Below are 15,529 nucleotides of genomic sequence, written 5' to 3' on the forward strand. Positions count from 1 at the left end.
CTTAATATCAATACCGTCAAATGGAAAGTGAGCTTAGAAACACTATTCTCTGAATTCGACTTAAAATATATATTGGCATTATCATTACAGGCAAGATCAATCTGTTGATAATTGTTAATAATTGAATCTTCTCATACTTGATGAGAGAAATATCTAAACGAGCTTTTTACTAAATTGTGTATACAGCTGCCTAGAATTTCATCAATCCAAAATTTACACCTCTTGAATGCTGCCCGTTGCACACGAAATCCATTTCCAGATTCGAAACAGCAGCAAAACTGTCACCCGATGCGGCACCCTTTCAAAAATAATATGAGACAGAAAAATCAATGCGCGTGTCTTCCCAAAGAACAGGAATTGATGAATGCCGAAGAGATGTACCAATCGAACCTCTAAGCACGCACACACACCCACTTACGAATCCTCTCGCACTCAAGATTCCCGGTAGTATCGAGTTCCGCACTCACCCAAGCAGACCAAAAATTGTACGAGACAAAAAAAAAGTCAAACGAAAACAAATCAACGCGGCTAGGTGCGAACTGTGAAACTCCCGCACAGGCGAACCTAATTAGGGTTCGATTGAAAAGTCACCCACCCAAATCACCCTTTCCCCTTCTCAGTATTATCACACGAACGATCAATAATCCAAACGCCCGCCCGACTAAACAACCCACCGAAAATCATGCGCGGACATATTATCGATCGCAGTAGGCATCACGTGTGCACGAAAGAGACCATGCCATATTCGGCTGTGGAGGGGAAAAATTGCCCACGTGCTGCTATCTGTTGCTCTGGGAAACGCACCGATTTTGCTGGTATTGCCTGAACATTTCCGTCGTTGCTTAACCTCTGCAATCACCCGTTTGAAAAACGAAGGGGGAGGACGATCTCCAGCGATGCGTTTGTCGATTTCTATTGGGGGGAAAGGGTAAAGTAACACACACCCGACTGACTTTTCGTTTGCTAGCTTTTCGATCAATAATTTGGTCGCGCATGGCCCCTACCGAGCGACCGACCGACCGCCAGTGCTGAGGCCCTGTTCGGTAACAATCAAATATTGGTTTCCCTAGTCGGATTTTGTTGGATCCCCCCCGGGAGAAAATCGGCGGTGATTGGTGCTGGCCCACCGGATTGGATCGTTAAGGGGAACTTGTTGCTGCAGATGGGGAGCTTCTTCGGTAACAACAGACGGAAGAAAAATCTCCGATATTTTTGATTCCACCACTGTCGGAAGGTGTGAGCGGGTTAACGAATTTGAGGTTTTAAACCGTTAGGAAGCAAGAGAAAAAAAAAATAAGCGATCGTACGAGTGCAATGCCGCCGGGTGGCTCAACAGGTGAGTGCAGCAGTAGCGAGGGCAACTGGAAATCATGGAAATTTCCTGGCAGCGGCCATTTTCGTCGGTTGGGCCGTTTCTTCCCCCCTGTTGTGCTTGGGAGGAAAAGCTTTGGTTGGCGGGAAGGTCGATTCGGTCGATAAAGCTGGCCGGTCGGGAATGCCGTGGGAAAGTTTGCTGCCGTCGATTTCGAGCGGCTGTACGGGAAAAGCTTTTCATCGATTGTTTATAACGATTGCCAAGGCGACCGCACGTTAGTCGCGCAGTGCTGGCATGCATTCATGCAGAGTTGAATCGACTTCTTCACAACGTCAATAGTTTTAGTTATTTCATTTCATATATCAATTTTGTTTAGCTGATATTGAATTGAAAAGATTCGTATTGAAGAGAATTAAACGACCAATTTTGAGTGGCTCTGAATATTTTCCACGGATGGAGCATTTTTTTAGATTCAGGAGTATTTTTTTAAGATCAAAAATGCATAAATAAAATAAAAAGTGTCACAGAAAAGGCGCGAAAACCAGCAAACGAAAATTTATCAAAACATCAAAAAGCCTAGCTGCCGAAAATGTAACAAAAAGTTAACGACAATAGCAAAAAGGGCAGCCTAGAAATGCTAGGCTGGAACTAAAAACTAAATAATAATAAAAACGTTATATGAAATAGCTAAATTCAACTAAGATAATTAAAGGAGATACGCATGAAAAGACATAATAATGTCTAGAAATACGAAACAGAACAAGACAAAAAGCATAACATTTTGAAGCATTACTAAACGAGAAAGACGACGCTGCTAGACATATTAGTGAAAAATCAGAAAAGTTAAAGTAGCCCAAAATATCCTAAAAAGATTCGGAAAGGCAGAAAAAAAGAACGCAGGAAATTACCATACTGCATACTTTAGACATACCTTTTAAAACCAGATAGAGGCAAATAAGAAAAACCTTAAGGCCGGGAAAAGCAAAAAATAAACATTTTGAACTGGGGCTGGAGTGAATGACTCAAAAACTAGATCCAAATTAGGTCTAAAATGAAGTCTTAAAGTTACAAAATAACGACAAACTGGGCCTAAAATCAATAAAAACTGCCGCTGAAACTCGGAAAAGACATACAAAATGTTCCTGAATTTGATTCCAAATCGAAAAATTGGTACTAAAGGCTAGGGAAGGCTAATGAAAAGTATACGAAAAGTTTAAGCTGTTCGCTTGAAATCAAGAAAAAACACACTTCTTTAGTTTTTTTTAGGTATTGCAGCCCCGAAAACTTTGGTTGCAGAGAACACGCTTTTTTTTTGTTCACACAAAGCGAACACACTTTTAAAGAATAATGCAACTAAACATGTTGAAAACTTGTTCTTCAATAGTTCAAGATTAATAACTATCGAAAAATTATGGATGATATTTCAATTTGGACTCAAAATGCTTGTTTTGGTAACACAGCCAATAAATGTCTTAAGGGGTTATATACCTTTTTGGTAGAGAAAAATGAGAGAAGTTTGAACTTATTTTTAAGTACATAGCACCATTTTCATTGCATCAAAGTGGTATTTTTCTGAAAGTACAGTTTATCAACAACAAAAAAATACGTTTTATTTTGAGATATACCAATTATTACTGGAGTAATGGCCGTTTCTCCGAAACGCTATTTTTTTGCAGAGGCTTGCGGTGATCCTGATAGAGACTCAGCGTATTTTGTTTTTATTGCAAACGGTAACATTTTATCCAAAAAATGCACGTATTGAGCGCTAAAAATTGCATTCAAATTTTTTGTGCTGCAGAATGTAACTGTATGATTCAAAAAGCGATCGTTCAAGGACCGGCGAATTTAATAACGAAAATTTAAAAAAAAGATGAAGGAAATCGGCTCAGTAGTTTTCCCGCAATCAGGATCACGGCAAAGTCATTTTTCGGAAAACAATATTCCGAGATAATCGCGTGTAAAGTTTCAAGTTTAGCTTATGCGGGCGCGTTCCAAATCGCTCTAACTTTTTTCCTGTTGCTCAGATCTTTATGAAAATTTGTGAAAATGCTCTCAAAATGTTTTATTTGAAGATAATGCAATAATTTTTTGTTCGGTTTTTTGAAAATTAAAAAGGTATATAGCCCCTTAATCATTCCGCGTCGAACACTCGACAGAAACGGACGTGCAAAGTGGTCGTTCTATTACAATCCGGTCCGTGTGTACGAATAGCCAAACAAAAGAGTGTATTATTCGCGCTGAAGGCCAACTAGATTGTGAGTTGTGTCGCTACGTTCTGTACCCGGCTCGCAACTTTGGCTGTATTGGTGCGAAATACCAGCTGCAGTTTTGATCTGTGCACAGTGAATAGATCTTTCTAATTCAAGGCCATCAGTTGACAGTCGAGTCGTGCGCTGTGCTGAGTGATCTCACAACCGGCTCACTGCTGCTGGCTGTATTGGTGCTGCTGTACTGGTGCTGCTGGCTACTTTGGGTGCAGTTCGAACGATCGGACAACCACTGCTGGAAGGAAGAAGTAAATAGGTACGTGTTCTTGTCGGCGCTAGTGCGCTAGTGCGCTACATTTAGCGCGATGGATATAGATCCCTCGCCTCCCGTGCCACCATCCCCGAGCCCCCTTGACCCTGACCCTTCTGTTACCCCCTCCCCTGTTCATTCTCCAGTCCCCCCTCGCCCCAGGCTTTACCCGGACGGATCTCAACAGGGCAGCTATACTGTTTATTTTCGTCCAAAGGCAGGAGTGAATTCAAAGCGATTAAACATACTGCAAATTTCTAAAGACCTGACGAAGGGGTACAAGGCCGTGACCGAAATTTCCAAGGTCCGACCTAACAAGCTCCGTGTCGTGGTCAGTGATCTGGCACAGGCCAATGCTATCGCTTGCTCTGAGCTCTTTACACGCGAGTATCGCGTTTACATACCCGCACGAGACGTGGAGATCGACGGTGTCATAACCGATTCGAGTGTGTCTGTCGAGTGTATCCTTAAAAGCGCAACCGGTTGCTTCAAAAATACCGAAACACAGGCGAAGATTTTGGATTGTAAGCAATTGCGGTCCATGTCTCTCGTCGGCGGTAAAAAAGTTTACACTCCGTTAGACTCGTTTCGCGTTACGTTTGCCGGATCTGCACTCCCTAGCCACGTCTCGATCGACCGGGTTCGTCTGCCTGTGCGATTGTATGTACCCCGTGTTATGAATTGCACCAATTGCAAGCAGTTAGGCCACACAGCCGCCTACTGCTGCAATATGGCACGATGTAGCAAGTGTGGGGAGACTCATGCGGAAGATTCTTGCAGTGCTGAAAAATGTATTCACTGTGGGGAAAACCAGCATGAGCTCTCCACATGCCCGGTGTACATGTAGCGCAGAGATAAAATCAAGCGGTCACTTAAGGAGCGTTCAAAGCGTTCTTATGCTGAGATGCTGAAGAAGACCGTGACCACTTCTACCATAACATCGAACCCCTTTGATCTGTTGTCCTCTGATGAAACCGATTCTGACGATTCATCAGCGGGAACATCTTATGCCAATCCTGGGGAGTCTAGGAAGAGAAAAAATGTTTCTTCTCCTAAACTTCCCCGTAAAGGTCCTAAGATTTCCCAAAGTGTAATGAAAAGTACGAACAAACCAAACAGTGCTGCGGAAAAACCGAAGCAAACTCCTCCTGGGCTTGCAAATTTAAAGTCCCAGAAGGAGTTCCCAGCACTGCCAGGAACATCTAAAACCCCAGTTGTTCCTTTTGCACATCCAGTTGATGAAACAACTGGATTAGTGAAATTTTCTGACATTGTGGACTGGATTTTTGAAAATTTCAATGTACCCGATCCAATTAAAATTTTTCTTACAGCATTCCTCCCAACAGTTAGATCATTTTTGAAGCAGTTGACTGCCCAATGGCCCCTCCTTGCAGCGATTGTATCCTTCGATGCCTAATTCAACTGCGTATATGAAGGATTCTATCTCTGTCTTACAGTGGAATTGTAGAAGTATTTTACCAAAAATTGATTCGTTTAAAGTTTTGATAAATAAAAACAAATGCGATGCATTTTCCCTCTGTGAAACTTGGCTTACTTCAAATATTGATCAACTTCCATGATTTCAATATTATTCGCCTTGATCGAGACACCCCATATGGAGGAGTACTTTTAGGGATTAAAAAGTGCTATTCTTTCTATCGTATTAACCTCCCCTCGATTCCAGGCATCGAAGTTGTCGCATGTCAAATGACAATACAAGGTAAAAAGCTTTGTATTGCCTCAATATATATTCCTCCCAGAGCACAGGTTGGGCAACGGCTGCTCTTTGATTTAATAGAACTTCTTCCCTCGCCACGTTTGATTTTGGGAGACTTCAACTCTCATGGTGTGGCTTGGGGTTCCCCTTACAATGATAACCGCTCCTCTTTAATCTATAACCTTTGCGATGACTTCGACATGACTATTTTAAACAACGGTGAAATGACACGTATCCCGAAACCTCCAGCGCGCCCAAGCGCTTTGGATCTCTCTTTATGTTCGACGTCGCTACGGTTGGATTGCACATGGAAGGTAATCCTCGATCCTCACGGTAGCGACCATTTGCCTATTCTTATTTCAATTACTAACGAGTAAACTCGCATGCGACCAGTTGACATTCCGTATGACCTCACACGGAATGTCGATTGGAAGTTATACGAGGAAATGATTTCAAAAGCGGTCGAGTCGATTCAACATCATCCACCACTTGAAGAATACAACCTCCTCGCGGGCTTGATTCTCGACGCCGCGTTGCAAGCCCAAATGAATAAATATCCCGGCGTAACGATTAAAGAACGGCCTCCCACTCCGTGGTGGGACCAAGAGTGCTCCGATGTCTACACGCAAGATCCGACGCGTTTTTGGCCTTCCAGAAGGGAGGTATACCCGACGACTATTTACGGTATTCGGAGCTTAATACCAAGCTTAAAAGCCTGGCTAAAGCAAGAACGCGGATATTGGCGTCGGTTCGTGAACGAGACGTCGAGGGAGACATCGATGAGCACTCCTTGGAACACAGCCCGAAGAATGCGGAATCGCGTAACGGTCAACGAAAGCGAGGAGTCTTCAAGTCGGTGGATATTTGATTTTGCCAGGAAAGTATGCCCGGACTCTGTTCCTGAGCAAAACATTGTTCGCGATGCGTCTCCGGGCCACGACGCGATTGAATCAGCTTTTACGATGGCAGAATTTTCAGTTGCCCTTCTGTCCTGTAACAATAACGCGCCTGGGTTAGATAGAATCAAATTCAACTTGTTGAAGAATCTACCCGGCAATGCCAAGAGGCGCTTGTTGAACTTGTTCAATAAGTTCCTGGAGCAAAACATTGTACCGCAGGATTGGAGGCAAGTGAAGGTGATCGCCATCCAAAAACCAGGGAAACCAGCTTCTGATCACAACTCTTATAGGCCGATTGCAATGCTATCCTGTATCCGGAAATTAATGGAAAAAATGATACTCAGTCGTTTAGACCTTTGGGTCGAATCAAATGGTCTACTATCAGATACTCAATTTGGCTTCCGCCGTGTTAAAGGGACGAATGATTGTCTTGCGTTGCTTTCAACAGATATTCAGCTGGCGTATGCTCGCAAAGAACAAATGGCGTCTGCGTTCTTGGACATTAAGGGGGCTTTTGATTCCGTTTCTATTGACATTCTTTCGGGTAAACTTCACCGACAAGGATTTTCTCCAATTTTGAACAATTTTTTGCACAATTTGGCGATTTGGCAACTTTTCGCATTAGCTACATGGGTTTTCCCCAGGGCTCATGTTTAAGCCCCCTTCTTTACAACTTTTATGTAAATGACATCGACGAATGTCTGGCAAATTCATGCACGATAAGACAACTTGCAGACGACAGTGTAATCTCTGTTACAGGAGCCAAAGCTGCCGATTTGCAAGGACCATTGCAAGATACCTTGGACAATTTGTCTGCTTGGGCTTTACAGCTAGGTATCGAATTCTCTCCGGAGAAGACTGAGATAGTAGTTTTTTCTAGGAAGCATGAACCTGCTCAGCTTCAAACACAATTAATGGGTAAAACGATTTCTCAGGTTTTGGTACACAAATATCTTGGTGTCTGGTTCGACTCTAAAGGCACCTGGGGTTGTCACGTTAGGTATCTGATGAAAAAATGTCAACAAAGAGTGAATTTTCTTCGTACAATAACCGGACAATGGTGGGGAGCCCACCCAGGAGACCTTATAAGGATTTACCAAACAACGATACTGTCTGTTATTGAGTACGGGTGTTTCTGCTTCCGCTCCGCAGCAAACACACATTTGATCAAACTGGAGCGAATACAATATCGTTGTTTGCGTATCGCCTTGGGTTGCATGCAATCGACCCATACGATGAGTTTGGAGATCTTAGCTGGAGTACTACCATTGAAAAACCGCTTCTGGAGCCTGTCTTCTCGCATTCTTATCAAATGTGAGGTCTTGAACCGTCCCGTGATTGAAAATTTTGAAAGGTTAATCGAACTTAATTCTCAAACCCGTTTTATGACATTGTATTTCAATCACATGTCCCAAAATATTAACCCTTCTTCGAATATTCCAAATCGTGACGACTTATCAGCATCCAAATCGTGCAGCAGATCCCTAAAATTTTTTCCAATAAATATCGAAACATCAACTGCGACAATATGTACTACACTGACGGATCACTTCTTGATGGGTCCACTGGCTTCGGTATCTTCAATAACAATTTAACCGTCTCCCATAAGCTCGATAATCCTGCTTCTGTTTACGTCGCAGAATTAGCTGCAATTCAGTACACCCTAGGGATTATCGAAAAAATGCCCACGGACCATTATTTCATCTTTACGGACAGTCTCAGTTCCATTGAGGCTCTCCGATCGATGAAAGATGTTAAGCACTCTCCGTATTTCCTGGGGAAAATACGGGAACATCTGAGTGCTTTATCCGAAAAATCTACTCAGATTACCTTAGCGTGGGTCCCTTCTCACTGCTCGATACCGGGTAATGAGAAAGCGGACTCTTTGGCTAAGGTGAGCGCAACAAACGGTGATATTTATGAAAGACCAATTGCCTTTAATGAATTTTTCGCATTTGTACGTCAGAATACGATCATCAGTTGGCAAAATTCTTGGACCAAGGGGGAACTGGGAAGGTGGTTACATTCCATAATCCCCAAGGTATCGACGAACCCGTGGATCAAGGGGTTGGATGTAAGTCGGGATTTCATTTGCGTGATGTCCCGGCTTATGTCCAATCACTATAGATTTGACGCGCATCTCCATCGTGTTGGGCTCGGGGAGAGTGGTATCTGTGCCTGTGGTGAAGGTTATCACGACATAGAGCACGTTGTTTGGTCATGCCCTGTACACCGTGACGCCAGGTCTAAATTAATAGCTTCCCTGCAGGCCGAAGGTAGGCAGCCGGCTGTTCCTGTTCGTGATGTCTTGGCGAGCCGTGACCTATCCTACATGTCCCTTATATACGTTTTCCTGAAATCCATCCACGCCCCAGTTTAGTCCTATCCCCTTCCGCCTACATCCAACCAAACGACAAGAACACGTTAAGACCCCGGATCCGGAAACAGCAATCAGACCCGCACGATACTCACAAGGCCCGATGGAAACAACCCAATATGCCAGTCCGTAATATCTTGGCCCAGCAGCGGAACATGTGCTTACCTATGGCAATGAAAACCATCAAACAGCAAACCTGTGCTTTTAATGCAAAATATTCTAGCTTTAAGTTAGATTTAGTTTCAGCTCGTAGTCGGCAGCGAGGATAAAAAATTTGCTTTTAGTTATTAAGATACTTTAGAAAGTAAGCTACCAGATATAATTGGCGCCGTTAAACATTGAATTGTATTTGTGCCGTGTCAAATAAACTATAGATGAAGAAAAAAAATAACCCCTTAATAGGTGTTTATTACTAGCTAGAGCATGGGAGCAATTCTCGCTGAAACTAGGCCACTAGGTGCACAAGGTCTTTCAAATTTGATATAAATGCACATAGTTATTAGAAATAGAGAAAAAATGATTATGCCATTTTTGTTTGATCGAATTTGTTGACCCCTTGGTCACCAAGGGGTGAAACAGTTTTCAGAAAAGTTGAAATTTTAGCAATTCTTGATGTATTATTTGAGCTATATTTCTAAATTTCGTTATGTAAAATACTACAAGTAGCACTTTTTTGTAAAGAGGGCTTGAAGTAATCAGAATTCAGGCCGCCATCTTGGATTATACCAGAAAAATGCAATTTTTACCGTGTTTGCAACTACCGATTTTCGATCTGAGACCAGCATTGGAAAGCTGAGAAAAAATGCTATAAGATGCAAGAGGCAGTGCAGTGAAATTTCTAGTCACTCATTTGAAAATGATAAATATAAACGAATCGGTAAAACCTAGCAACCTTCCTTTCAACGTGGTGTTTACTAGTAGAAGGCTTGATTTGACAGGCCAAATTATTTCATTCGCGACCCAGCAACATATTTTCACGTGTTCACTCTTTTGAGTGACCACTTATTCTTTCGATACATCGTACAATCTCAGCAACAAGGCAGTTACTTGTAGATTGAAACGAGCAGCATTTCATTTTAGTCAGTGTTTCAATTGATTATTGCGAGTGGAATACGCTGGACTCAATTCATGCTACAATGGACAAACGAAGAACAGAAAAAACTAATATCGTACATTTTCTGCCGTATGCAACGTAAACTGCACCGGTTTTGTATCGGTTTGTGTTGTTCTGAATTTTGAGATGTTCGACGTTTCTCATATCTTCGCGCATATCGAGAGAAAAGAAAACTTTGCTGCAGCGAAAAAAGAGTTTAAATAACACTCGAGGTTTAGTTCAGGTACCCGTGGTATTATCGTAGTGAATCTGACATCAGATATAGAATAAATGTATGCAGGTATTGATGCTGTACGCTGGGGTTTTGTTCATTTAATATTAATTTATTTTGGCCGATTGTGCTTTGTTCACAATCAATGTACTTGGGCTGACAACATTGCATTCATTCCTGGTCTCGATAGTGATTTATTGTTTGTAAAATTTCGCGACGCACCATGGTTACTCATTCGCAAATGAATACGTGCAGCTATTCAAAGGAAAACGAACTGAAGTTACTCAAATGAAATGTTTGCCAATATGAGACGATTGAAAACTGTTTCATTTGAAATAGAGTGACTATGTAGTTCATTTTCATTGTACATTTTCGATTGAGTATGAAATTTTACCGCACTGGCAAGAGGTGAACATCAGTGTTAACCCATCTATTGAACCTATTTTCCAAGTTGAGTTTTTAAATATTCAACGTACAACGCGCGATCAACGTAAAAACCTCGTAATTATTGCGAAAATCTGAAGTGAAAGTGTGAGCGAGTCCAGCCTAGTCTCAGTAAAGACTTGGTAGCATGGATCCGAGACGGCCACACAAAAGCATACCACCGATGTTCTGATAGTAAACGTTAGTTTGGGAGGCCGAGTGCTAGTTTGTCGCGTTGGTGCTAAAGAAATCGTAATACCGGAAGTGCAGTTATAAATCAGAGCGGTATCAGACAGCAGATTGGAAGACCCCTAATCCACATCTGCCTTCAGGACCAAGACAACTGTGATGAGCGCTGGCTGCAATAGGCGTGACTGGGGCGGAAGAACTGGGGGCTTCCATAATGCGTTCCACGATGCGTCTCGGTTGATGTCAGTCTTCCTAAAAGAATCTTAGTTGTAATTTTATTATTCACACTATTGTACTATTGAAAATAGTCAAGCCTTGTCAAAACGAAAAATTCGACCTCTGATTGGTCGTTATATGATTGCTTCCCAAGTACGGTCGACAGAATCATATACCTTGCAATTGAAAACATACTATTTGGCCTATATAAGAGCCTGTTTCAGTCGAAGCCGCTCATAATAGTTCTAGACAACGACAACATCAGTCGTCCTCACTTAGCAGCAGCACTAGCAATGCAGTGGATACCAGCGGAAAGCGGCCACAGCTGTGGCGTAGCAATGGATAGCGCACTAGTTGCAGCGGATTCCAGCAACGATAGCAGCTGGGCCAGCTGATGCAGGGACAGTGGATACCAATGGTAGCGTATAGCGGCCACAACTGTGGCATGGCTATGAATAGCGAACTAGTTGCAGCGGATCTCAGCATCGATAGCGGCTGATGCAGTAAGGCACTTTAGTGAAATGCAGTCTCTGTGCGATAGTGGGCACTAGTAAATGCATTCAATGAAATTTGACAACACGTGAGCCGTCTAGTTTTGAGTGTTATATCAGCATTTCATTGTTCACTTTATCACAAGGAATACATTATTAGCCCTGCCAGTAATAACGCAAAGATGTGATCGGTATCTTATCCGATACTAAAATAAACAACAAATTGTCCTTTTCAGGATGAAATAAAAACTTGATTGAAGAGTTATTATTTTCCAATGAGCTAATTCACATTTTGAAATTTGGAAAAGTTATAAATTTTACTTCATCTCCGTGTCTCAAAACGTATTGAATTATCTTTTTCTTCAGTCATGAGCACGACATTCGAAAAAATTTCCTTTCAAAATTTAAAAATTGTCAAGCCCCAACCATGACAAGCAAGTTACTATATTATTGGAATTGGTTAATGCTTGTTGAAGCGCAAAATTCGATTGATCTGATTAGTCAACGTTTATTCACTAGAAAAAAATGGCTGACTTGCAAGCAGCCGGGTTATCTTTCTTGTAAAAGTATTCTACTTCAACCTTGCGGTCGTGGCTTTGCACACAACCCTCATGTTTTTTTGAATTTAGGTTCACACCAACTTTGAAAGATACAAAAACCAGGTTAGATAAGTCCTTCACTTTTGGTACGAGTTTCACCACTTCCGGTTTTTCCTCAGCGGTGAGTTGAAGGCAATCGCAAACCAGGTCGCAGATGTCTTTTTCAGTTGTAGAAGGGTGAAACGCGAACAGATGAATCCAGCTCAAATCGTTAACTGTATTAGCCATTCTTATGGAGCTGGATGCAGTCTTCGTCCCACGAAACGGGTTCGTCCCACACTAACGTCTACATACAGGGCAAGTTTGCAGTCACCAGGCAGTTGTAATACATCGAATGTGAAAATGTTGTATAGAATGGGGCCTAAGATACTACCTCGGGGTACCCCAGCTCGCGGAATCCAAATTGTTCCGGCACAATGACTTAGTGTCCCTTGATGTGTTCCATCATACGTTGTAGGACTAGTCGCTCAAAGACTTTGCTTATAGCTGAGAGCAGTGTTACGGACCTGTAGCTTGCTGGGCTGGTGTGATATTTTACAGGTTTTAATATTGGAATGATTTTTCCATACAGAAGGAAGTAGTAGTAGAGCTGGAAACATCTTTAGAAAGTTGCTTCCAAAAAACGGAAAACTTTACCAGAGCTGCTCCATGCTTAATGTCCTTTTGTAGCGTCACTTCATATGGAGCATTTGAGTGATTGGGCGAAGAACCAATCACACGGTACGAAAGTTAGATCGAATGTGAATCAATAACAACTAAACGGACATTGGGTTTATTCAAAACATATGCATTTGGTTTCACGTTACTGGCACCAGCATCAGTAAAAGCTGTTACAACAAGGCTCGCTCTTGGCTGTTTCGGGTCAAGCCTTTGATACGCACCGACTAACTAGCGAAGGTAACCAGTGGTTTTATGAGCGCCCTAAAACTGATCGTTTGCCCGAAACCTAAGTCTACCGAGCCATCACGATTTTGTGTGCCATATATGGTACCATATATGATACATATTCTAATTTCGATCTCTGTCAATGTATTCATTGCACAACTCTGGCGTTATACATGAATGCGATGCCAATTGGCTGGCATTACTAGCCAATGACTCAATGCGTTACACAATTTCGTCTATGTTTTTGATGTCTGCGTTAGGGAAATAAGCCCTATATTTGACCTTGAAACTTTTCCGTAATTTTCACCAAGTAATAAGAAAAAATAAGTACGATGATCATCATACGAATCTGGTATGTGTAGGGTAGTTAGGGGTAATTTGGACCCCCTAAGGAAAACACCTGTTATTTCATGACCTGTGTTTTTTTCCCGGATATTTAACGTATCATAGTAATAATGATCTATTTGCTCCATTATTAAATAAAAAAATTCATGATATTAAGGTCAAAATACCAAAAAAATAATGAAACTAAAATAATAGATTTTCGGACATAAAAAAATCGTTTGGAGTGAAATGGACAGCTATGGACTAATATGGACAATGTTTGGGGTGATATGGTCAGAGTCTAAAAATGTCAGTTTTATAGTATTAATGATTGTTTATTACTCCGTTGAAGGTGATATTAGGTATACAGAATGATAATAGTGATTTTTGCGCATTTCATAGTGATACTATCATAGGAAAAAGTTATGATAATTCAAGTTTTCCAATTGTAAGTAATTGGTAGTATTTGTATCTATACATTAGTGTTTGTGTGTGTGCGTGCGTGCGTGTGTGTGTGTGTGTTTGTTTGTGTGTGTTAACAAAATATGAAAAAAATTAGACGAATCGTAAGAACTGGCTTTGTTCTCCAAAGAAGTTTGGTGTAACATCTAAACCTGTGTCGGACATAGGGAGCATGTCACATTATCGTGTTCTGGACATTGTTTGTGATACCAAAGTTTGCTGCTAATGCATAATGTCCATCCTTCTCCCAAGTTTGATTGACTAAATGAAGCTGCACAATACTCGCACAGAACATCTTCTGTGATATCCGAATTTTTTTTTTTGATTTACGACTTTTTTTCGGACCTACCTCTCTCTTAACTTTACGCATCGCTTTCATCGACTTTTGTGCTTTAGCTTGAAATAAACAGTCATGATGACTTGCTGTCGTCAACTCGCAAGATTTCTCCGATTTACGTTTTCTGCCTCTTGATGGTGGTACGTATTGTCCAGACGCGGACATACACATTACGACTGTTGTTGTTTCACCCCTCTCAGCACTTGTTATGATGCCCACACGTTTTTGACCTCTTTTTGCAGCAATTTTCATTGCTCTGCTTGGAACCTAGATTACAGAAAGGAATAGTATTGTTATTTTTTATCAATAGAATATATATTTTCATACATTACCGTGAAAACGCCAGTTTCATCCACGTTATAGATCTGTGATGGCTTATAAGACGTGGTATAAAGTTTATTCTCGAGAACGTTGAAAAATTGGTCGACTGATGGCTTATTAAAAGCTCTGGCTCTTGCGGCTGATGTTCCTTCCGGCGAACGCATTGAAACCGTAGGATTACGCTTCAAAAATCCGTAGAACCAGTCACACCCGGCTAAACGAGCCTCGCGATTGAACGGATGATTAAGTTTATTCTTTTCGGCCAAATCAAAAGCCATCTTTCATGTCATGCGATGTCAAACCGTATAGTCGATTTTGGAGGTCAATAATATGGTTAACCATTTCCTGTTCCTGGTCCGGCGAGAAAACGGTACCCTTTGATTCTTTTGGGATTCATGACTGAGTTTTAATGAAACGAATCAATGTTGACCGGGGGATTGAAAAAGCTTTCGATGCTTTGTGTACAGATAATCCATCCCGGATTGCTTGCAATGCTTTTTGCAGGTCATTTTCCGTATAACGCTGTCTATCCGTACGTTTGTTGTAGGTCCGCGGCATCTGTAATCAGCTCGAGAGAAGAATTTACTTCTAACTCACCTGACCATATCACCCCAAACAAACTGTCCATTTTACCCCAAGCAAAACGCCTTTATAAAAACGCATTTTTTCCAATAATTATCGACCAAACTTCCCGTATTTTTTTATCAAAATGTAGCTTTTTACTAGATGAACACAACTGCACAACTTATTAAACCAAAAACTCTGTAAAACTTCTCGGAAAACCTTAAATTCACGAGCGTAAAACTTACTGCAACTTCAACTTTCGAAGCTTCCTTTGTTTACATTGGCGCTGTGGTGCACCTATCACAGCAAACCATGGGATTTTTATGTTAGGTAGGGTTCGGTAGTTTGAGGAAACGGTGGAGTAGTATTTGAAACCCAAGAAAGTTATACTTTCTAAGATGAAGCACCTGTCCATTTCACCCCAGGGGTCCAAATTACCCCAAACTACCCTACCTTTTGAAATCGATATAGTTATTTGAAAGCTATTAACATCTGAAAACTTTCATTCCGCCAACCAGAAACGTTACGGTGCAAAATTTTTTGGTAAACGATATCATCTTTTTTTTTT

General features: G+C 41.5%; 1 protein-coding gene across 1 annotated transcript; it reads right to left on the bottom strand.

Annotated features, from left to right (window-relative positions):
* Nucleotides 1–13,914: 13,914 nt before the first annotated feature.
* On the bottom strand, nt 13,915–14,675 carry LOC129719107 (uncharacterized). The gene is made up of 3 exons (XM_055670510.1): nt 14,409–14,675; nt 14,089–14,343; nt 13,915–14,010 (listed from the first exon to the last, which is right to left on the bottom strand). Exons 1-3 carry the CDS (start codon nt 14,673–14,675, stop codon nt 13,915–13,917), a joined length of 618 nt encoding a protein of 205 aa, XP_055526485.1.
* Nucleotides 14,676–15,529: the final 854 nt, after the last annotated feature.

This window comes from Wyeomyia smithii, chromosome 1 (genome assembly GCF_029784165.1).
Source record: "Wyeomyia smithii strain HCP4-BCI-WySm-NY-G18 chromosome 1, ASM2978416v1, whole genome shotgun sequence".
NCBI classification, from domain to species: domain Eukaryota; kingdom Metazoa; phylum Arthropoda; class Insecta; order Diptera; family Culicidae; genus Wyeomyia; species Wyeomyia smithii.

What these genes read in the sequence shown, in the direction of transcription:
- LOC129719107 (XM_055670510.1), bottom strand. Translation starts at nt 14,675, where the DNA reads ATGGCTTTTGATTTGGCCGAAAAGAATAAACTTAATCATCCGTTCAAT. An exon ending in ATGAAACTGGCGTTTTCACG is followed by an intron (nt 14,344 to 14,408) that starts GTAATGTATGAA and finishes TCTGTAATCTAG; the next exon opens with GTTCCAAGCAGAGCAATGAA. An exon ending in TGCGTAAAGTTAAGAGAGAG is followed by an intron (nt 14,011 to 14,088) that starts GTAGGTCCGAAA and finishes AGTATTGTGCAG; the next exon opens with CTTCATTTAGTCAATCAAAC.